The sequence below is a fragment of the Bubalus kerabau genome, chromosome 12, assembly GCF_029407905.1.
Source record: "Bubalus kerabau isolate K-KA32 ecotype Philippines breed swamp buffalo chromosome 12, PCC_UOA_SB_1v2, whole genome shotgun sequence".
NCBI lineage: Eukaryota > Metazoa > Chordata > Mammalia > Artiodactyla > Bovidae > Bubalus > Bubalus kerabau.
This window is the reverse complement of record NC_073635.1, coordinates 74790786-74815446: the sequence shown is the minus strand read 5'-3', so window position 1 is coordinate 74815446 and position 24661 is coordinate 74790786. Positions and strand designations below refer to the sequence as shown.

The following is a 24661-nucleotide window of genomic DNA, read 5'->3' as shown; positions in this document are numbered from 1 at the left end:
GGGCAGAGTAAATTGTTTATACTATTAATATTCCCTATCAGTCATTGTTTTCTTTGACCATTAGTGTTATTTTCAGTTTTTCATGTCCCAACTGCCAGAGCTGTCATTTATCTCATTCTAATATCCTTGATCAAGCACCAGGGTGGGGACTGTGTTACAGGGCGTGTTCTGTCCTGACTGCACCCTGTTCACCTGTGTGTGTTCCCGTCTGTTGCAGTCGTCACTGTTAAGCGCTGTGCTGGGGGAGCTGCCCCCGAGCCAGGGGAAGGTCAGCGTGCACGGGAGGATCGCGTATGTTTCTCAGCAGCCCTGGGTATTCTCAGGAACTGTGAGGAGTAACATTTTATTTGGGAAGAAATATGAAAAAGAGCGATATGAAGAAGTAATTAGGGCTTGTGCTTTAGAAGAGGTAAGTAATGACTTTTGAGCTGCATATACTCAAATTTCAAATAATGATAGTGTTGGTTTAAATGTCAAGGTTTGTTTAAAATCTTTTATTTTTAACAAATGGAAAGATTTTTGAATGATGCTTAATATTATAAGCTGATCTTATGAGTAAATAAGCAGGCATATATCTATATGCTGCTGTTTTAATCCTTATGGAATAATGATACAGAATACCTTTTCTGGAGGGGAAGGTTGTTTCATTCTGTTAAATTTAACTTTAACTTTTTAAATGGAAAGTTACAAAAATTTGCAAAATTAGAAAACATAGTGTAATGAACTTTCAGGTACCCACTCCCAGCTTCAGCCAGAATCAGCTGGTGGCCAGTCTTGCTACATCTCTACCCCTGCCCCCTGCCAGCCCCACCCCCACCCCAGATTATTCTGGAGCAGATTCTAGACCTCAGATTAGTTTATTTGGAAACATTTCATCCCATACTTCCACACTTGGGCACCTTCTCTGCATGACTCCAAGAGCATCACGTACATTGTGCTCTAGGAGTGACATATGTGTGTGTTAAGTCACTTTAGTCATGTCCAACTCTTTGTGACCCCATGGACTGCAGCCCACCAGGCTCCTCTGTCCATGAGATTCTTCAGGCAAAGATACTGGAGTTGGTTGCCATGCCCTCTTCCAGGGGACTTTCCCGACCCAGATATTGAACTCACGTCTCTGTGTCTCCTGCATTGTCAGGTGGATTCTTTACCATTAGTGCTACCTGGGAAGCCGAGTCTATGTTTACATGTTGTTGATGAACTCACTGAGAAATCTCCTTCACCACTGTTTGAACCCACATAAGGTCTGCCCCCTGCACTTGGCTGATGCCTCTTTGGTCCCTTTGAGTCTGTGGGTTTCTCTTACCACTTCATTTTTGACTTGTAAGTTATTATTTAAGGAAAGCAGAATGCTTTGAAATTTCTTTTTAATAATGTGTCATTTCACCAAGGGAGAGATTATTTTCAGAAATGGTATTGAGTTTCACAGAAAGTGGCAAGGTGAAAGGCTTAACTGTGCATTGGAATTTAAGTGAAATTAGTGAATAAATTATAAGAACTAAACTTAACTGATAGGAAAATACAGTTTGGCAAAAAGAAAGGGAAGAAAAGGAAAATAACATTAAATACTATTTTACTCTCTTGGGTTATAAAAACCAGTGAAAAATAGTATTAAAGGGCTCCCCCTACCCCCACCCCCAGGGTCTGTTCAGTGCAGTCTGGATATCCCACTATTCTTTTGTACTGTGAGGAAAAGACAGGGACGGACTTTCAAAGGTGTGGTATTGAAGGCTCCAAACCACTTTCTGAGGAGATAGTAATTCCCCTTGAACAATGGCTTGAGCGTCATAAATTGTATCAGGCAGCATTTTATGATGATGTGGACAAAACAGAAAGTGAAAGTTTTGTCATTCAGTCATGTTTGACTCTTTGCAACCCCACAGACTGTAGCCCACCAGGCTCCTCTGCCCATAGGTTTCTCCAGGCAAGAATACTGGAATTGGTTGCCATTCCCTTCTCCAGAGCATCAAACCTGGGTCTTTTCATTGCAGGCGGATTCTTTACCATTTGAGACACCAGGAGTCCACGTGCAAATCATTTTTCTGTGTCCCACATGTGTACATGCACACACATAAAGAGGTTTCTGAGTTATTCATTCTTTATGACTATCTTTGATGTTCCCATCCTCATTTTGGAATTAGTAAAACTGAGGCTTGAAGTGATGAGACACCTCATCTCTACATTTACAGCTCAGTTCAGATCCCGGGGCCAATGCTCTGCTGAAGCCTCATGGGGTGATTGGACCAGTAACATGGACAGTGTTCTGGGGCTTTACCCACCCTAGGGCATGTGTGCAACATAGACTCTGGTGGGAAGGGGCCCTAGAGGACTGGACTGCACAGCAACTCTTCTGTATGTGATATGACATTTATAAACATGGACTGCTCTCCTGTTCTCTGCGTGGTCAGAACATAGAGTCGAGGCCCCTTATGCCCATTCCTTCCTTGGCAGGAAAGAGTCCCAGTGCAAAGAAGTAGCAGAGAGCCAAGTCCTGGCCCCAATTTTGTCACTTGCCTGCTATCTCTTTGGACACTTCCTGTTACCTTTCTGTGCCTCTGACATTTCTGCAGTAAAACGAGGACATTGGGTCAGAGGATTAGGAGCTAGCTCTGAAATGTCATCTGTGACTAATTAGCAAGAGATCAAGCAAGGTCTTTATGACACCTAAGAACCACTTAGTAAGTTATGAGAGCATCTGCTTATCTCCTTTTAGATTCCAGGTATCAGTGGATGGACATAAGGCAGGCACAGGAAATAGTGCCATCCTGGAGTTAGTCTGACCTGTAGATACGGTGATGTCATGTGTGGTAGAAAAGGCTTGGCCTTTGGAGAAAAACAGTCCTGGGTTGTAAATCCAGGTGTTTGTCTCAGTTTCCTTTCTTATTAAATAGGGTAGGGGTGCAGTTACTGTAGGCCATGCCTGTGAAATGCAAACAAGCCAGGGTTTCAGTAAATGGTGGCTGTTGTTATTGTTCTAACCTTTTTCTCTCCATCCATGCATCCATCCATATAATTATAATAAAGATTTCTCCTTACTGTTCTCCCTGCCCCCACCTACCCCAAATCCTGGAGGAAAAAACAGAAAAAAGCAATATTTTTTATATTACATATGTTAACAACTAGATGTGTTAAACTAGATCTAATTGAAGTAATTGTTTAAGGTCATTGAGCTGAAAACTTTTCTGTAACAAAATAGGGAGACATGAAGTAATGACCTTGGCATCATCAATTCAGGCTGAAGACATCAACTGCCAAGGTCCAAGAGTCAAAAGGCTCAGGGGTTGAGTCTCAGTTTCTCTGTTGCAAGGTGTGTGGTTTTTGGCTGATTAATCCTTACAAAGTTGTTTTCTTTATCTGTGAAATGGAGACAATAATACTATCAACCTCATGAGGTTGTTTTGAGGATGAAATATGGTTGTAATTTTAAAACACCTGATTGCCATGGACATAACAAGTACTCTGTAAGTATTAGAATAATTTTGAAAATAAATTAATACTTAATTATAAACTCAGCCAGGTTTGGGTAAAATTACATCTGTAAAATGTGATATGTAAGAAAGAAGGTATCTGAGTATTTAACTTCCTTTATTTGAGTTGATATTTCTATAGGTGCACTACAGGTGTGTTAGTTGCTCAATTGTATCCAACTCTTTGTGACCCCATGGACTGTAGACTGCCAGGCTCCTCTGTCCATGGAATTTTCCAGGCAAGAATACTGGAGTGGGTTGCCATTCCCTTCTCTAGGGGATCTTCCTGACCCAGAGATCAAACCCAGGTCTCCAGTACATTATATAAATCAACAATAACAATATCCTGTTACCATAACATAAGCAATATAGTATGAAACATTTGCCTGTATATTTAACCATTTGAAGGCTTTTGAAAACTTTTAGTCAATGCATATTTAAAGCTATCAAATTTTGATAAATTCAAGTTTAATATTTTTCCACTTACTTGGATATTTTCTTTTCAGATTGCTTTGACAGTCATAGGATAATAAACTCATTGATCCTTTTGGGTCTAGATATAGAGACCTTCAAGACTTGAGTTACTTTAGTGTTGTCTTCATTTCAAATATACTCTTCTGTCACCACCTGGGCAGCCTTATATGAAAGAGTAGAAGGCTATGAACTGACATGAGCTGGTTCAGATTCCTGCTCTTCTGTTTAACAGCTGACTGTCCTCAGGCCAATGATGTGACCTCACTTAGTCTCAATTTCCTCATCTGTGAAATGGGGCCAGTACTTACTGTGCAGCTCGTTGTGAGAATTAGAGATAATCAGTGTCAGGGTCCAACACAGAGCTTGGTGCACAGATCTTACCCCCCAGGAGCTGAGAGAAGCTGTGTGCACGTATACAAATGATGGAGCATAGTAAGACGGGTCCTTCAAGAGAAATGAGAGATGTAAACAGGGCCTTAGGAACCCAGAAGGAAGAGATGAGTCCAGGATGGTTCCATGGGAGAGTGTGTGTGGACTGAGCCTGGAAGGATGGACTGAGCCTGGAAGGATGGGCAGGATATTGACAGGCTGTGAGAGGAGGGGAAATTCCAAAAGGAAGAAAAACGGTGAAGAAAGGCAGGTCCTCTTGTTGTTTGACTCTGGACTCCAGCCCTCCTCTGCCAGAGCTTCATGTGTAGCCAGCATTAATCATTTCAGCAGTTTGCTCTGTAGTGTTTCTAGTGTTGAGTTTCCTCCATTACTGAAGAGCCCTGGATGTACTTCTAGATGGATGGCAGCAAGCCAGCATCAGCATTTCCTAGTTTACCCCTAGTTTGTGAGTCTGTCATTCAGTGAAAATTGGTTAAATTTAACTTAGAGGTAACCAACATGAATAAGAACCCTCCTGTCAGTGGGAGGAGCTGTAATATATGCTCAACTCAGGCTTTTCCCCTTTAGTCAGAAAACCATAGATGAGAAATCAGTTTGACTTGATTTTACTTCAAATACTCCAAGATATTTTTCCCATTGGTGACATATTCATAAATAATTTTCAGAGTCAACAACACACTTGAAGTATTACTACCAGACTTTGGGCTAGTTTCTTAAGAATGTGGTTAAGATTGCTGTGTTACAACATGGTGCTATTTTAAGAAGAAAACCATTTGAACAACATAAAATCAAAGCATAAAAACTAAGTGGAACAGTTTGCAAGGACTGTCAACAGTGAAAGAGACACCAAGTGACTCTCTGTGTGTTTGTGTGTGTGTGCACACTCACATGAGGCTGAGAACAGAGCTCATTTTTTTGTTTGTTTGTTTTTTTAATGAAAACCAGGAGCAAGAGATGGTACTAATTTCTAAGCCAAGGAAAGAAAGAAGGTAAAGTAATTATAAATAATCACAACAGAGTAATTGCTGCCTTTCATTGAAAGCACCCCATTAAGCTTTGAGTGAGCTAGAAACCTGCATGTGCCTGTGTGTCTGTGGATGTCAGGGAGAGTTATGTTTCTTGTGTCATGTGTTATGCATGTTGCGATTCAACACTGTGAACAGGGTCCCACTGTTGGCTTGATGAGAAAATAGGAATCAGCCACCAATAACAAGTTATGATTAATTCATGTCCTTTTCCCATTTATGGAGGGTGTTCACACACTTCTTTAGATTCTCACAGCATTCTTGAATTTAGTGATTCTGGTTTTTGCTGCACATTCTGTAGAACAGGAAAATGAGACTTCAGTTCAGTTCAGTTCAGTTCAGTCGCTCTGTCGTGTCTGACTCTTTGCGACCCCATGAATCGCAGCATGCCAGGCCTCCCTGTCCATGACCAACTCCCGGAGTTCACTCAGACTCATGTCCATCGAGTCAGTGATGCCATCCAGCCATCTCATCCTCTGTCGTCCCCTTCTCTTCCTGCCCTCAATCCCTCCCAGCATCAGAGTCTTTTTTTTTTTTAAACTTTAAAATATTGTATTGGTTTTGCCAAATATCGAAATGAATCCACCACAGGTATACATGTGTTCCCCATCCTGAACCCTCCTCCCTCTTCCTTCCCCATACCATCCCTCTGGGTCGTCCCAGTGCACCAGCCCCAAGCATCCAGTATCATGCATCAAACCTGGACTGGCGACTCGTTTCATACATGATTTTATACATGTTTCAATGCCATTCTCCCAAATCTTCCCACCCTCTACCTCTCCCCCAGAGTCCATAAGACTGTTCTATACATCAGTGTCTCTTTTGCTGTCTCGTATACAGGGTTATTGTTACCATCTTTCTAAATTCCATATATATGCATTAGCATACTGTGTTGGTGTTTTTCTTTCTGGCTTACTTCACTCTGTATAATAGGCTCCAGTTTCACCACTATGAGGTACCATTTCACGCCAGTCAGAGTCTTTTCCAATGAGTCAACTCTTCGCATGAGGTGGCCAAAGTACTGGAGTTTCAGCTTTAGCATCATTCCTCCCAAAGAAATCCCAGGGCTGATCTCCTTCAGAATGGACTCGTTGGATCTCCTTGCAGTCCAAGGGACTCTCAAGAGTCTTCTCCAACACCATAGTTCAAAAGCATAAATTCTTCGGCACTCAGCTTTCTTCACAGTCCAACTCTCACATCCATACATTACCACTGGAAAAACCATAGCCTTGACTAGACGGACCTTTGTTGGCAAAGTAATGTCTCTGCTTTTGAATAAGCTATCTAGGTTGGTCATAACTTTCCTTCCAAGGAGTAAGCGTCTTTTAATTTCATGGCTGCAGTCACCATCTGCAGTGATTTTGGAGCCCAGAAAAATAAAGTCTGACACTGTTTCCACTGTTTCCTCATCTATTTCCCATGAAATGATGGGACTAATGGGATCATGGGATGCCATGATCTTTGTTTTCTGAATGGTGAGCTTTACGCCAACTTTTTCACTCTCCACTTTCACTTTCATCAAGAGGCTTTTTAGTTCCTCTTCACTTTCTGCCATAAGGGTGGTGTCATCTGCATATCTGAGGTTATTGATATTTCTCCCGGAAATCTTGATTCCAGCTTGTGCTTCTTCCAGTCCAGCATTTCTCATGATGTACACTGCATATAAGTTAAATAAGCAGGGTGACAATATACAGCCTTGACGTACTCCTTTTCCTATTTGGAACCAGTCTGTTGTTCCATGTCCAGTTCTAACTGTTGCTTCCTGACCTGTATACAGATTTCTCAAGAGGCAGGTCAGGTGGTCTGGTATTCCCATCTCTTTCAGAATTTTCCACAGTTTATTGTGCTCCACACAGTCAAAGGCTTTGGCATAGTCAATAAAGCAGAATTAGATGTTTTTCTGGAACGCTCTTGCTTTTTCTATGATCCAGCAGATCTGGTTGCTCTGCCTTTTCTAAAACCAGCTTAAACATTAGGAAGTTCATGGTTCATGTATTGCTGAAGCCTAGCTTGGAGAATTTTAAGCATTACTTTACTAGCATGTGAGATGAGTGCAATTGTGCAGTAGTTTGAGCATTCTTTGGCATTGCCTTTCTTTGGGATTGGAATGAAAACTGACCTTTTCCAGTCCTGTGGCCACTGCTGAGTTTTCCAAATTTGCTGGCATATTGAGTGCGGCACTTTCACAGCATCATCTTTCAGGATTTGAAATAGCTCCATTGAAAATCTATCACCTCTACTAGCTTTGTTTGTAGTGATGCTTTCTAAGGCCCACTTGACTTCACATTCCGGGATGTCTGGCTCTAGGTGAGTGACCACACCATTGTGATTATCTGGGTTGTGAAGATCTTTTTTGTACAGTTCTTCTGTGTATTCTTGCCACCTCCTCTTAATATCTTCTGCTCTGTTAAGTCCATACCATTTCTGTCCTTTATTGTTCCCATCTTTGCATGAAATGTTCCCTTGGTATCTCTAATTTTCTTGAAGAGATCTCTAGTCTTTCCCATCCTGTTGTTTTCCTCTATTTCTTTGCATTGATTGCTCAGGAGGCTTTCTTATCTCTTCTTGCTATTCTTTGGAACTCTGCATTCAGATGCTTATATCTTTCCTTTTCTCCTTTGCTTTTCACTTCTCTTCTTTTCACAGCTATTTGTAAGGCCTCCCCAGACAGCCATTTTGCTTTTTTGCATTTCTTTTCCATGGGGATGGTCTTGATCCCTGTCTCCTGTACAATGTCACGAACCTCATTCCATACCTCATCAGGCACTCTATCTATCAGATCTAGTCCCTTAAATCTATTTCTCACTTCCACTGTATAATCATAAGGGATTTGATTTAGGTCATGCCTGAATGGTCTAGTGGTTTTCCTTACTATCTTCATATTAAATCTGATTTTAGCAATAAGTAGTTCATGATCTGAGCCACAGTCAGCTCCTGGTCTTGTTTTTGTTGACTGTATAGAGCTTCTCCATCTTTGGCTGCAAAGAACATAATCAATCTGATTTCGGTGTTGATCATCTGGTGATGTCCATGTATAGAGTCTTCTCTTGTGTTGTTGGGAGAGGGTGATTGCTATGACCAGTGTATTTTCTTGGCAAAACTCTATTAGTCTTTGCCCTGCTTCATTCCGTATTCCAAGGCCAAATTTGTCTGTTACTCCAGGTGTTTCTTGACTTCCTAATTTTGCATTCGTGTCCCCTGTAATGAAAAGGACATCTTTTAGGGGTGTTAGTTCTAAAAGGTCTTGTAGGTCTTCATAGAACCGTTCAACTTCAGCTTCTTCAGCATTACTGGTTGGGGCATAGACTTGGATTACTGCAGTTTGCTGGAGCAGCTGTGAAGAGATACCCCACGCCCAAGGTAAGAGAAATCCAAGTAAGACAGTAGGTGTTGCAAGAGGGCATCAGAGGGCAGACACACTGAAACTGTATTCACAGAAAACTAGTCAATCTAATCACACTAGAACCACAGCCTTGTCTAACTCAATGAAACTAAGCCATGCCTGTGGGGCAACCCAAGATGGGCGGATCATGGTGGAGAGATCTGACAGAATGTGGTCCACTGGAGAAGGGAATGGCAAACCACTTCAGTATTCTTGCCTTGAGAACCCCATGAATAGTATGAAAAGGCAAAATGATAGGATACTGAAAGAGAAACTCCCCAGGTCAGTAGGTGCACAATATGCTACTGGAGATGAGTGGACAAATAACTCCAGAAAGAATGAAGGGATGGAGCCAAAGCAAAAATAATACCCAGCTGAGGATGTGACTGGTGATAGAAGCAAAGTCTGATGCTGTAAAAAGCAATATTGCATAGGAACCTGGAGTGTCAGGTCCATGAATCAAGGCAAATTGGAAGTGGTCAAACAAGAGATGGCAAGAGTGAATGTCGACATTCTAGGAATCAGCGAACTCAAATGGACTGGAATGGATGAATTTAACTCAGATGACCATTATATCTACTATTGTGGACAGGAATCCCTCAAGAGAAATAGAGTAGCCATCATGGTCAACAAAAGATTCCGAAATGCAGTACTTGGATGGAATCTCAAAAACGACAGAATGATCTCTGTTCATTTCCAAATGAGACTTAGGGAGAGCAAAGGACTTGTTTATCATGGAGGAACTGGTCTGCTACTTGCTTTCTCCCCAGGTTTGTTAAAGTACAGGCAGAGAAGTGAGGGCTTCATCTGCAGAGAGGTACTGCTGTGCATCCTAGGTTGATGCCTGAGGGGTTTAGTGGATAAACTTCTAACAAACTCTGTTTGTCTATGATGGAATGTGCCAAGTGATAATTACAGAGATCAGGCCTGGGATTTCTTTGGAAGGAATGATGCTAAAGCTGAAACTCCAGTACTTTGGCTACCTCATACGAAGAGTTGACTCATTGGAAAAGACTCTGATGCTGGGAGGGATTGAGGGCAGGAAGAGAAGGGGACGACAGAGGATGAGATGGCTGGATGGCATCACTGACTCGATGGACATGAGTCTGAGTGAACTCCGGGAGTTGGTGATAGACAGGGAGGCCTGGTGTGCTAAAATTCATGAGGTCGCAAAGAGACACAACTGAGCAACTGAACTGAACTGAACTGAAGATTTCTAATATAATGCTGCATAACTTAGGCCTGATTTTTATCTTGTCATTTTGGGAATGTTCTAGTCATCTATTCTTTTTTTTCCCCCGGTACCCTGGGGAAAATAGACTGATTTATTTATTTACTCCTTAAATAATATTCAAAGGTAACTTTTGATTGTTTCCCAGATCCTCAAGTTACAACTTCATTTCCTTTTTAGCTTTGAGTTTTTCCTGCTTCTATAGACAAGCATTTACTTAGTCCAGCTGATCTGCTAGGTGTCCCTTGAGTACACTGTTTCTTTCCTTTTGGTTTTTCCTATCCAGCCTGCTCTTTATACTCTCCTTCTTGAGCAGACCTTGTTTGTCACTCTGTCACTTGCCTTAAGTATCACTGTGAAGACATGGGCCAGGTGTTATCCCTTCTCTGAAAGTCGAATGCTGAGGCTGAGATCAGCAAAATGTCCAGTTTAAGACACACTCATTTCTTGATAAAATAAGTTCTATGCCTTCACCATGGGCCGCTGGCTCTCACACCTGTGTCTCTAGCACAGACCTTCACACTTGCATGTCCAGCTGCACCATGACATCACCAACAGGTCATCTCAGCTTGTCCACAAGCGAAGTCTCCTAAACCTGCATCCATCATTTTCCCCAACTCAGTAAATGGAGACCCTGTCCTTCCCCTTCCTCATGTACCAGACACCGCAGTCCTCTTCTCTTATACCCACACCCGTCCCTTCAACAGTTCTTATCAGTTCCACCTTTAACATGTGTCTGGAGTGTGACACCTCTCTCCATTACTGCTGCTCTCACTCTGGTCCTGACCATGGTCGTCTCTCGCCTAGATTCTTCCAGTAGCTTCCTCACTTGTATCCACCCTCACCCATCCCCCCTGACTGTTTTCCATAAAGCACAGGTGTGACTCCTTAAAAACTTCAGACCAGATCTGTCACCCACCTCCACCTTTTATTGACGTGACCCCAGGCTCCTCCTGCTCTGTCTCTGCCCACACCCCCCTCATTCTTAATCAATTCCTGCTCTCCTGGCCTCCTTGCTTGTCCTGAACACCTTAGGCATCTTCCCTGTGGCCCCTGCACTCGCCCCTCCCTCTGTGAGGAGCAGCCTCTCCAGGTCTGCCTGAGCTCCCCTCCAGATCTGCTCACACCCCTCTCAACAGAGCCCTCCACCCACAGTGTGGACTCTCTTTCCTCCTTCACTCTCCACCCCCCTGAGCAGCTTCCTTTCTCTTCTTGTCCTCAGTACTTGTGCTCAGGTTAATTTTCCATACTGTCCATCTTCCATCATGGAAAGAAACCCTAGGTGCTTTGTTTCCTCAAAACTGAATTCACTGTGCCCACAGCAATGCCTGTCATACAGTAAGTCCTAAATAAATATTTGTTAAAATGGTCCAGTGCTTAGCTGCTGTGAAAAATGACAGGATGAAAACAAATAAAACACAGAGGTTTTGTTTAATATTCATGGTTACAGTTTAGTCACTATGATATATACCCACTGCTGTGACTTCCCAGGTGACTTGGTGATAAAGAATTCTCCTGCCAGTGCTGGAGATGCAAGAGACACAGATTCAGCCCCTGGGTTGGAAAGATCTCCTGGAGAAGGAAATGGCAACCCACTCTGGTATTCTTGCCCAGAAAATCCTATGGACAGAGGAGCCTGACTGGTTACAGTCCATGGGGCAGAAAAGAGTCAGATATGACTTAGCAACTGAGCATGAATGTATGTTGATTAAATACTTGTATGAAGAACTAATGCTAAAAGTTTAAGATGGTAGTAGAACACATTTTAAATCTTTTACTTTTACCCCTTTTCTATCTCCATATAGGATTTACAGTCTTTTGAGGATAGAGATCTAACTGAGATAGGAGACAGAGGAACCACACTGAGTGGAGGGCAGAAAGCCCGGATCAACCTTGCAAGGTAAATGGGGTTTAAGTTGCCATCCTGCCCCTCCTTCTCTGTGGCTCCTAGTGAACGTGAGCACACAGATCCCGCTCACCAGATGGGCCTGTGTGAAGCTGGGTCTTAGTCCTTTCCCTGGGCTCCTGGAATGAACCTGGAGTTGTTGGATGACATCATGATTCAGAGATGAGACCCAGGGAGTGTGAAGTGTCCTCTCCTGACGTCTCTCTATGTTTTCTAGAGCCGTGTATCAGGACGCAGACATCTACCTCCTAGACGATCCGCTCAGTGCAGTGGATGCAGAAGTCAGCAGACACTTGTTTGAACAGTGAGTTAGCTCCTGTTTTCTTTCATTTCTTCTTTCCAAGAACCCCATAGAGATCAGGGAAGAGAGCTCAGGAAATACTTGGTGCTTCAGGAGACTCAGCTTACTCTGCCCTGGTGTTCCTCTCTCCCCTTCCTTCCCGCCACAGAAGATCCATCGTAGAGAAATCTTGTATCATGATGAAGTTAGGACAGGACCATACAGAAGGTGCTTCTAGTGTATGGAGGACAGTGGGGTCTGTGCTTTAGGGAGTGAGGGATATATGGGAGATTTACCCCAGTGACCTGCAGTTGATAACAGACACTGTGGATGGACCCAGACCCCAGGAAGAAGAAAGATGATGTACACTTTTTAAATCAGAGAGTAGGACTTGGTAACCTGGTACTTGACTGCTGGTTCTTTTCCTCCATTATTTGTTAAAGGCACATTAGAAGCGAAGTTTTCGGTACTAACATAGGGCTGCCATGGAAAGACCTTGTTGGTTTATGCTTACTATTCTCAGTTTGGAAATAAAGCCTTTATTAAGTCTAGTAATAAAATCTTAATAGAATTTGAGAATGATTTATTCCACACCTGAATATTATTTCAATCATTTCACATTGCTTCATGGATGCTTACTAGAATTAATATTCAGATCCACAATGTGGGGTCAACTTGAATTTTAAAAAGGTGTCTATAATCTGGCTTGAGTCTTAACTCTCATTCCTGTTTCTGGAATTTAGAACTTGTTGTCAGTGGCTCTTGGCTGGCCACACAGTGATTAATGTAAAACAACTCTGATGCTTTTCTATGTAAAATGTGTCCTTAACACACACTGACTAAGGCCTCTTATGGAGTCTAGACTGGCTTTTTTGAAAGCTTTGTGAGCTTGTTTTTTTCCTAAAACATCCTCAACATCTCCCCCATGGTTAGTTCACTTGCTGTTGTTCACCTCATTAAAGCCAATAAGCCTTCCAGCTGCACTTATCAATGTCCTGCTGTGTATATTGAGATCGATGCCCTTACAGATGCCCTGCACAAAACCTCTTAGTTTACAAGGAGGAGAGTCAGCCAGGAGAGGGGAAGGACCCCCACTGGGTAGAATAAGGGAGACTAGGATGCCCAGCTCTCATTCCTGCCTCTGAGGAACCTGTCTCTACGTGGAGCTTGTTAAGAGGGATGCCTGGGAAAAGGTCAACAGAGTCAAAGTTTAGAGGATTTTGATGCAGGATAAGAAATGCTAAATGAAAGCAGAAGTGGCAGGTGTAGGCTTTCACTGAAATTGGAAAGATTCCTGTGCCCTGGGCTCGGCGGGAAGTGCCCTGGGGGCCTGCAGGCTGGGCAGGTGTGTGGAGGCTGAGAAGAGGATCCAGTTCTTTTGCTGAAGGAAGAGTAGAAACACAGGAGTGGAGGGAGGAGGAAGCAGGGCTGTGAGGAGAACAGCAGACACGTCCTTGCCTTAGGGGGTGAGTTGTTTGCCAGAGAGAAGCTGTTTGGAAATTCTCACTCTCAGGTCCTGTGTTAGTTTGCTGGGGTTGTGTCCATCCAGGCTGCTCTTACAGGATACTAGACCCTAAGTGCCTTAGAAGTAACAGTTTATTTATCTCCGTTCTGGAGGCTGGGAAAGTCCAAGTTCAGGGTGCTGACAGATTCAGCGTCTGGTGAGGGCACGATTCTTGTGTCCTCATGTGGGGAAAGGGTGAGGGAGTTGTGTAGTCCCTTTTATAATGACACTAATCCCATTCATGCAGGCTCCACCCTCATGACCTGGTCACCTCCCAAATGTCCCATTTCCAGGACCTTCACAGTGGGGATTAGGTTTCAGCAAATGAGTATTGAGGACACAAATGCCTAGTCTGTAGCAGGCTGTCATGGATGGAGTGTGGGAGGGTTTAAACAATGGGAATTAATTTTCTCACAGTTCTTGAGGCTGGATGCTCAGGCTTAAGGTGTCGTGGGCAGGTTCAGTTTCTTCTGAGACCTCTGTCCTTGGCTCCTGATGGAATCCTCCTTGCTGTGTCCTCATATGGTCTTTCCTCTGTTCATCTGTATCCTCGAGTCTCTGTGCTTATGTCTTAGTTTCCTCTTTCTAAGGTCAGAGTGCATCAGGCCCAACCTAATTAAGGGTAATTTAATTACTTCTTTAAAGTCTGTCACCAAATTCTAAAGTATTAATGACTACCTTACTGATGGCTAATATATTATGTTAATGTGTTTAATTCTGGGGCAACATGATTGACGTACAGCAGGTCCAGAATAGCAAAGTGAAGAGACTTCAACAGAGTCAGCAGTTGTAAGAGGGAAATGTGTGAGGAACTCTGAGCTCTGGACACAAAGAGCTGGGATTCCACATCCACTGTGGGGGTTTGGCTTCCACCAAAGTCTGTGTGTAGCTTGTGCTTAGTGTTGGGGTGATGAAAGAGCTCTGCAGATGGATGATGGTAACAACTACACAACCATGTGGATGTACTTAAGACCGTTGAACCATATACCTAAAAATGGTAAACTCCACATTATATTTTACCACAATAAAAAAAGTGCAAAGTGACATTGATTGTTTCAGAAAACAAGAGAGCAAGGCAACTGCCATGTGGCAGGGCCTCCAGCTCTCTGATCTTGACCTCCCTTTTCCACCCTCTCCTGATCATGACTTGGTGAATTTTCCCTTGGAGAAGTGCCTAGTGGCTTGTCATGAGTTCAGTGACAGGTGTTAGTGCTATGACAGGGATTCCTCACCCCTACCCTCCTGGCATCATGAGGATTTTCCTAGAGATTTGGATAAAAAAGCATTATTTGGGAAAATTTTAAGGCCATCAACTGATAACTTCATTGTAATGATTTGTATTACTTCAACCACAATGAAATGTTACCATGTAAAATGGAAGAAACCATTTTACAACTTTTGAGTTGGTCTATCTTGGACATGGGCTTCCTGGTGTTCAGCATTAAATAATCTGCCAGGAGACTCAGGTTCTACCCCTTGGTCGGGGTCGGGAAGATCCTGGAGGAGGGCATGCCAATCCATCCAATAATCTTGCCTGGAGAATCTCATGGATAGAGGAGTCTAGTGGGCTACAGTCCATGCTGTTGCAAAGTCTGACATGACTGAAGTGACTAAGCATGCACACTATCTTGGACAGAGCAACCCACTAGATTTGATTAAAATCCACTTTCAGGGACTGTTGGCAGGTACTTTTATATTAAGGAGAAGAAATTTCACTTTTAAAAGCTTTAGTACCAAGTCTGAAGAGAGATTTACTCAGTCAGAAGTCTTAGGTACAAATATTGAACTCAGACATGTCAAAAGAAATAAATGAATTCTTTTGAACATAATGAGGTGTATGTGTTAACGTCCTGGTCTCTTGCTTCTGATCATAGATCCAGTGTCCAGAGTGTCCTCTTGTGAGTTTTGGATTGACATGTACACACTATTATATTTAAAATACATATTCAACAAGGACCTACTGTATTCTCTAAAGCAGGGAACGCTGCTTAATACTCTACAATAACATAAATGGAGAAAGTATTTGAAAAAGAATAGATACATGTGTAGGTATAACTGAATCACTTTGCTGTACACCTGAAGCTAACACATTGTTAATCAACTATACTCTAATATAAAATACAAAATGTTTGTTTTAAAATACAAAGAAAAAAATCCCAAAGTATCATTTTGGGACTTTTCTTCCTGAGTCCAAAGCATATGACCGCTTGTGGTTAGGGAGGAGTGGAGAAGGAAGCTGACATTTACTGAGCGGATTGGTGGTTTGATTTCTCAGAATGTGTGGGTGAGTTGTCACTGACCTTGTTCTGAGATGAAGAAACTGAGGTTTAGTCACTTGTCCAACATCATTAGGCTTGTGAGAGGGACTGAGCTGCAGTCTGCTGCCTCCAGACTCTCCACATGACTCACTTAGCAGGCTGAGCTCTGGTCCATGTTCCTGAGATTTGCTCTTTGAGGAGCTTAGGCTCCCAAAGTACCTGCGTGGAACCCCATCTATGATCACTGGGGCCCCAGACCTAGCTACTCGCTTCCCTGGAGGAGTTGTAAACCCTGTGAGATGAGACTGGGGCTGAGTTCCTAGGGGTCTGCATTTAAAATGGAGGAGCAGATTGAGGGGTTAACAAGGTTGGGCTTCACTGGTGGCTTAGATGGTACAGAATTTGCCTGCAGTGCAGGAGACCTGGGTTAAATCCCCTAAGTAGGAAATGGCAACCTACTCCAGTATTCTTACCTGGAGACTCCCATGGACAGAGGAAGTTGGCAAGCTATAGTCCATGAGGTCATAGAGAGTCAGTCATGACTGAGTGACTAACACTTTCACTTTGAAGTGAAAGTGAGGAAAGTGACGGGGATTGTTGGGCTGCATCCTGCTGGCCTGCTAGGCCTGTGCTTGCCCAGCTAGACTGAAGAAAGAGTGAGGAGTCAACACCAGAGACACAACTGGTTTAATGACTAGGGTGAGCTTCCATATCTGAAGCAAGGACCTAACCAGCACCTCACTGTGTGCGGTGGGGAGCAGGGCAAGACATAGCAGCAGTCTGTGCTCCTAGTGGGGACATAGTTGGGGAGGGAAGATTACTAGTTTCAGGGGAATTGACATTAGATTGGCTCTTCTCTTACCATGGAAACCAGCAGAGAGCCATGCTCTTCCCTCCCCTTTAATAAGAATAGTAGAGGGTTCTGATCTAAAGCTAGAATAATCATTAGCTAGGCTCTGGGGCAAGTGTGTAGAAAGGTCAGTCATGTGAGTAGGTGTAGGTGAAGCAGGCACTAGGTCAAGCAGGAGATGTAAAGAAAGCAAGAGAACAGCCATCTTGGGTAGCCTGTTCATACACATGTTTTGGCTATAGAGAATTGGTGTGTCTTCTGAGCTGTTGGATGATTCCCACTGTGATTTGGATTCTATTCTTTCATTTTTATATTTGGAAGTTGTCCAGTCCTAATGAAAAAAATATTTTTTTCCTGTGTGGGACTGGGATGTTACAAAGACTGATGGAGGCAACGTTAGATTTCTTTTTTTATCTGATACTATTTGAGAAGAAGTTTCTAGAAAATGTACTCTGGCAAAGGTTACCAAAAACCTGTCAGTTTTTTTGTTGTTAATATATGTCATCTATCATAAATAATCACCTTGAAAACTATCTAAGAAAAATGTACACATTTTATACGACATGAATCTTTCTCTCATTCCTACATAGTAATAAGATAGTGTTTTAGTTCAGTCAAGATTTGGAATATTGGTGTTAATTGTTTTCCATTATGAAACATGTAAATAATTGTTAAGCTGAGTTTTTTAAAGAAAAAAGTAGTTTAGCTATTGTTGCCTATTTTACTGGAATACTTTTTAGAAGTTTTTAGCAGAGCAAGATTCAAGTTTGCTGCTGATGAATTTCAGGACCTTGTGAGAATCATTGACTTGTATTAGTTTGGTGCAAATGTACTTTTGGTTTCAGACCATGAACTTGAAATCATTATAACTCGGCTCAAACACATCTTTGTTAATCAAAATTAGGGGCCACTACAATCAACATCTTGGCAGCCAAAGATGGAGAAGCTCTATACAGTCAGCAAAAACAAGGCTGAGATCTTACTGTGGATCAGATCATGAACTCCTTATTGCCAAATTCAGATTTAAAATGAAGAAAGTATGGAAAACCATTAGACCATTCAGGTGTGACCTAAATCAAATTCCTTATGATTATACAGTGGAATTGGCAAATAGATTCAATGAATTAGATATGATAGAGTGCCTGAAGAACTATGGACAAAGACTTGTAACATTGTACAGGAGGCGGTGATCAAAACCATCCCCCCCAAAAAAGTAATGCAAAAAGGCAAAATGATTGTCTGAGGTGGCCTTACAAATAGAGAAAAGAAGCGAAGTGAAAGGCAAAGGAGAAAAGGAAAGATACACCAATATGAATGCAGAGTTCCAAAGAATAGATTCCTCAGCGATCAGTGCAAAGAAATAGAGGAAAACAATAGAATGGGAAAGACTAGAGATCTCCTCAAAAAACTTAGAGATACCAAAGGAACATTTCAAGCAAAGACAGGCACAATAAAGGACAGAAAGGGTATGGACCTAACAGAAGCAGAATATATTAAGAAGAGGTGGCAAGAATACACAGAAGAACTTTGCAAAAAAGATCTTAATGACCCAGATAGCCATAGTGGTGCAATCACTCACCTAGAACCAGGCATCCTGGAGTTCGAAGTCAAATGCACCTTAGGAAGCATCACCACAAACAAAGGTAGTGGAGGTGATGGAATTACAGTTGAGTTATTTCAAATCCTAAAAGATGATGCTGTTAAAGTACTGCACTCAATATGCCAGCAAATTTGGAAAACTCAGCAGGGGCCACAGAACTGGAAAAGGTCAGTTTTCATTCCAATCTCAAAGAAGGACAATGCCAAGGAATGTTCAAACTATTACACAATTGTACTCATTTCACACAGTACCAAAGTAATGCTCAAAATTCTCCAAGCTAGACTTCAACAGTATGTGAACCAAGAACTTCCAGATATTCAAGCTGGATTTAGAAAAGGCAGAGGAAACAGAGATCAAATTGCCAACATCTGTTGGATCACAAAAATAGCAAAAGAATTCTAGAAAAGCATCTACTTCTGCTTCATTGAATACACTAAAGCCTTTGACAGTGTGGATCACAATAAACTGTGGAAAATTCTTCAAGAGATGGAAATACCAGACCACCTGATCTGCCTCCTGAGAAATCTGCATGCAGGTAAGGAAGCAACAGTTACAATAGGACGCAGAATAGTGGACAGGTTCAAAATTGGGAAAAGAGTTCGTCAAGGCTGTATATTGTCACCCTGCTTATTTAACTTATATGCAGTGTACATCATGTGAAATGCCAGGCTGGATGAAGCAAAAGCTAGAATCAAGATTTCCAGGAGAAATATCAACAACCTCAGATATGCAGATGACACCATCCTAATAGCAGAAAGTGAAGAGGAACTAAAGAGCCTCTTGATGAAGGTGAAAGAGGAGAGAGGAAAAAAAAAATGGCTTAAAACTCAACATTAGAAAACCTAAGATCATGACATCTGGTCCCATCACTTCATGGTAAATAGATAGCAAAACAGTGGAAACAGTGACAGACTTCATTTTCTTGGGCTCCAAAATCACTGTGGATGATGACTGAAGCTATGCAAATAAAAAACATTTTCTACTTGGAAGAAAAGCTATGATGAACCTAGACAGCATATTAAAAACCAGTGATATCACTTTGCCAATAACGGTTTGTTATCGACAAAGCTATGGTTTTTCCGGTAGTCATGTATGGATGTGAAATTTAGACCATAAAGAAAGTTGAGTGCCAAAGAATTGATGCTTTTGAACTGTGGTGTTGGAGAAGACTCTTGAGAGTCAAATCAGTCAATCCTAAGGGAAATCAGTCCTGAGTATTCATTGGAAGGACTGATGCCCCAATTCTTTGACAACCTGATATGAAGAGATGACTCATTAGAAAAGATCCTGATGCTGGGAAAGATTGAAGGGAAGAGGAGAACGGGATGACAGAGGACGAGATGGTTGGATGGCATCACCAACTCAGTGGGCATGCATTTGAGCAAGCTCCGGGAGATGGTGAAGGTCAGGGAAGCCTGGCGTGCTTCAGTCCAAAGGGGCACAAAGAGTCAGTCACAACTGAACACCTGAACAGCAGCAACAACAAAACACTCAACACATTTTTGCCAACGAGAAATATGTTTGTTTATTCTTGTAGCATAAAAATCTATGCTTTAGGATTTGATGAACTCTTGGAAAGCATTGTCTGCCTCCTACCAGTTGTGGATGCACTTTCCCTGCAAAAAGTTGTCAAGATGCTTGGAGAAGTGGTAGTCAGTTGGTGAGGGGTCATCTGCATATGGCAGATGAAGCAAAACTTCATAGACCAATTTGTTCAACTTTGAAGTGTTGGTAATGTGATGCGAAGTTGAGCATTGTCATGGAGAAGAACTGGGCCCTTTCTGTTGATCAGTACTGCAGACATTATTGTTTTCAGTGCATCTCATCGATTTACTGAGTGTATTTATCAGATGTAATGGTTTCACTGGGATTCAGAAAATTGTAGTATATCAGACAGGCAGCAGACCACCAGTGATCACAATTTTTCTGATTCAAGTTTGGCTTTGGGAAGTGCTTTGGAGCTCCTAGTTCAACCACTGAGCTGGTCATCACCAGTTGTATACAATGCACATTTTGTTGCACATCCCAGTTTGACTGAGAAATGGTTCATTACTATTGTATAGAATAAGAGAAGATGACACTTCAGAACAATATTTTTGATCAGCTCATGAGGTACCCACTTCTTGAGCTTTTTCACCTTTCCCAGTTTGCTTCAAATGCCAAACAACTGTGGTATGGTCGATGTTGAGTTCTTCCCTAACTTCTTGTGTAGTTGTAAGAGGGTTAGCTTTGATGATTGCTCTCAATTGGTGGTTGTCAACTTCTGTGGCCAGCCTCTATGCTCCTAAACTTCAAGGCTCTCATCTCCTTTGCAAAACTTCTTGACCACTACTGTGCTGTACATTCTTTAGCAGTTCCTAGGTCTAATGGGTTGTTGATATTGTGAGTTGTCTCCACTGCTTTGCAACCCATTTTGAACTCAAATAAGAAACTCACTTGGATTTGCTTTTTGTCTAACATCATTTCCATAGTTTAACGAAGTATAAAATAAATAGCAAGTAATAAGTCATTATCAAAGAAACATAAAGTGAGAAATAAGCATTAAAATGATGTTTAACATAACTATATTTATTTAGAATGTATTCTGATATCAAATGACAAATTTCAACAATGCAAAAACTGAAGTTAGTTTTGCATCAACTTAAATATTGTGTTTAATTTGTTTTATTTGGTATTTACAGATTTTTGAGGGCTGTCTTGTCTTTGTCTCATGTTTTCAAATTACGAATTTTCAGTTGTGATCACCCCGATTAATGTGTTTTTTTCATACTGTACCTTTTACATTTGTAGGTGTATTTGTCAAATCTTGAGTGAGAAGATCACAATTCTAGTGACGCATCACTTGCAATACCTAGAAGGTGCAACTCAGATTCTGATACTGAAAGATGTAAGTAATTTCTAGAAGTCTGTGGAGCTTGCTCACACTCAGATGTATTGAAGGCCAGATCCTCCAAGCAGATCACTCTCCTTGGATATGTGATAAACACCCTCTTCTCCCTCAGTTATATCCCCTTCTTCTGAGAACTGGTGATATTCATATCTTTGAGGATGAATAAAAATACCTGTAGAAATGTCACTCTAAGCCACATAAAGCCTAAAGTACATTAAAGTGCTACTGTAGAATCACTGAATTATCACTTCTAGTGAAACTTTTTTTAAAGATAATGATGCTATTTTATTTAGAACATTTATTTCCTCTTCCACAAATTTGGCTCAGAAGGTAAAGTGTCTGTCTACCATGCAGGAGACCCAGGTTTGATCCTTGGGTTGGGAACATCCCCTGGAGAAGGAAATGGCAATCCACTCCAGTACTACTGCCTGGAAAATCCCATGGACAGAGGAGCCTGGTAAGCTACAGTCCAAGGGGTTGCAAAGAGTCGGACACGACTGAGTGACTTCACTTTCACTTTCCACAAATTAAGTCAAAGTATATTAGTATTTGGAAATTAGAAATACTAATACCTGTTTGTACACATGTGATGTCATGTGCAGTTTGCCTGAAGAGCATCTTCCATTAGCACTAGAAGCGAGGTTGTGAGCCGAACACCCGGGTCAGAGATGCCCACTCTGCTGGTGTTGCCAGTTGCTGGTCTCCCTGCCTAGGTCTCTATGTGCCTGAAACGTGTGGGAGCCTGTGCAGCAAGAGAACAAGGCCCTGCTTTTATGGGGCTCCTGTTCTCAAGGAGAAGATGTGACATCCTGGCTGCCTCCCTAAGGATCTGGTGCCTCATGGGCTCTGAGTGACATGAAGGTGGGAGCCATGGAGTCACCTGGGGAAGCGGATCTGAGGCAGGGGGTCCTAAGGAAGGAGCTGACCTGGCAGTTTGGAGGAATGGCAGGAAGACCAGCGTGTCTGAGGAGAGTGAGCAGGGGGACGGGAGGGAGCTGGTTTCCAAGCAGTGGGCAGCAGGCCTGGAAGTGGAATGAAAGCCATTGGATGGTCCACAGCAGAGGAGGGAGGTGGTCTGATGTGGGATTTAAAAGATTCTTTCCATGTTTGCTGGAGGAGCAACAGCAGAAGAAATTTGAAATCTTAGTAATGTTGGGAAGGCAGAAATACAGGCTCAGGCTAGGATGTCAGTTTCTAGAGCTACTGTAACAAAGCACCACAAACTGGGTGACTTAATACAATAGAAGTTTATCGTCTCCCTGTTCTAGAGGCAATGGGTCCCAAATCCAGGTGTGGCAGGACCGTGTTCCCCCTGAAGGCTCCAGGGGACAATCCTTCATTCCAGCCTCTGGCATTCTCTGGCCTTCCTTGTGTTCCTTGGCTTCCAGCGGCAGCACTGTGGTCTCTGTCTCTCTTGTCACATGGCCATTGTCCCCATGTCAGTCTGGGTCTCTTCTCTTCTCATAAGAATGTCAGTCACATTGGATTTAGGGTTGCTCTGCTCCAGTGTTACCTCATCTTAACTTCATCACATCTATACAGACTGTTTCCGTTAAATAATGTCATGTTCACCTGTTGGGGGCCGGCGTGAGGCACTCCGCCCATGGCAAAGGTCATGAGGAAGGAGGCTTGACATACGCAAAGGCGGGATTGAGCCTCAGGAGTCCCCCTGGAAATCCTCGAGCATCTACTCCCATAACCAGAGCCTGCCTACTTTGCTACCTTGTGCTCTTACCTACACCTCTGACTTTATGGGGGCTGTCCCCCACCACCTCTTTCGGAGAAGGAGTTAACTTAGAGCTCCAGTTAATAATAATTCCTGGGCGTGATAGGAGTGTTTCAACCTACAAACTCCTCTGAAGGTTCTCTAGCCTGCCTGACAGGCTCGTCTGGCCACATGTGATTGCTCACAGCCTCCCAACCATGAAAGGCATGGGATGCTTTAAACCCTCTAAAAACAGGTTCCTTAGAAAAGTTAGAAAACTGTTAGCATAAGTATAATGGGCTGATTAGAAATTGTATTGGTGAAGGGTTTTTCATTTGTTGAGCCAATGTTTCTTGCTAAGACTCTACATCCCCTGCCCTTACACACATTAATGAATATATAGAAGAAAGAAGTATTAACCTTTGATATAAATCACAATAGACCTTAGGCTAAGTAAATTCTTTCCTTAACTAAAACCCACTACACCCTCACCCTATAGGAATGTAACTTTATTTGGGTGGCGTCTGTTTTAAGAATAATCACCCCTGGAGAAATAAGTGTCCTGGTTGACTGACCGCTGTCACAAGGAGAGAGTCATAAATTGTCAGCAGGCCCCCTGGCCAGAAGATGATGTAACACCCCTAAGACCTCTGTATACATTTGTATGAAGCACCTGACTTTGATAAAAGTCAGGACTGCTGACCCCACGTGACTTTTGCATAACATCTCAGTGTATAAAAGTAGACCATGGAAAATAAAGAATTGGGATCAGTTCCTCGAAAGACTGGTCTCCCCATGTCGCTCTCTCTCTCACTCTGGCTGAGTCTCCATCTGGAGCGCGGAACCCACCAAGCTTACTAATTATGCCTGGGCTTCTAAGATCCGACTGGGGAGGCCTCAGTGTCTCCTCTCCTTCGGGAGAACGGAAGGACGCCTGCGGCCTATGTAAGTGGTGCAAGCTTCTTGTCTTGAAGTTTGATTGGTCTCTCGCGTAAACCAAGCTACTCAGCCTCTATTCTCCACTGAATTTTCCTATTGAGCTATCCTCATTCTATTACTCTTTACATCTCTAATTAATATCTAATTGAAGCTATTGTATCCTGATCCTCGCCGATGCCCTCCCCACTTCGAACTCCCTGGATCAGCTGGGGCTGGACCCTGGCATTCACCGGTGTCATATTTAGGGCTTGATCATATCTTTTTAGGGGGACACCATGCAATCCACTGCACCTGATGTAATTGAGGGTGGGCTGAAGATTAGAAGTTTTCAGACCTAGTGGTTGTTTGATGCTTCAGTCCTTGGCTTGTTTGCCTCTGTACCTCAGCACCTCCTTTGTTAACCCATGTCTGTTCCAATAGGCCTTAGTCAGATTTCTCACTTATGAGGTGAATTTCTGCTCCAAGTTAGATTATTAAAATACAGCACCTCTACTTCTCTAGAAGCAGTTCCATGTGTTGACTCTTTCCACTCCTCCAGCAATAGGGGTTTCAGATTTCTCAAGCTTGAAAGCAGTTAATTCCATGTACAGAGGGAGTGATACTTGCTGCTGCTGCTAAGTCACTTCAGTCGTGTCCGACTCTGTGCGACCCCATAGACGGCAGCCCACCAGGCTCCCCCATCCCTGGGATTCTCTAGGCAAGAATACTAAAGTGGGTTGCCATTCCCTTCTCCAATGCATGAAAGTGAAAAGTCAAAGTG

The 24661-nt window shown here is 42.6% G+C and overlaps 1 protein-coding gene across 5 annotated transcripts in view; it reads left to right on the top strand.

The window, feature by feature from the left end:
• Positions 1-24661, top strand: part of LOC129624667 (ATP-binding cassette sub-family C member 4-like) — a 171484-nt gene that overhangs the window by 62867 nt on the left and 83956 nt on the right. For all 5 annotated transcript variants that reach the window (XM_055542828.1, XM_055542827.1, XM_055542831.1 and 2 more), the window contains exons 14-17: positions 218-409; positions 11775-11869; positions 12093-12179; positions 21158-21254. In XM_055542828.1, coding sequence (XP_055398803.1) covers positions 218-409; positions 11775-11869; positions 12093-12179; positions 21158-21254 — 471 coding nt within the window. The remainder of the gene's footprint in view (positions 1-217; positions 410-11774; positions 11870-12092; positions 12180-21157; positions 21255-24661) is intronic.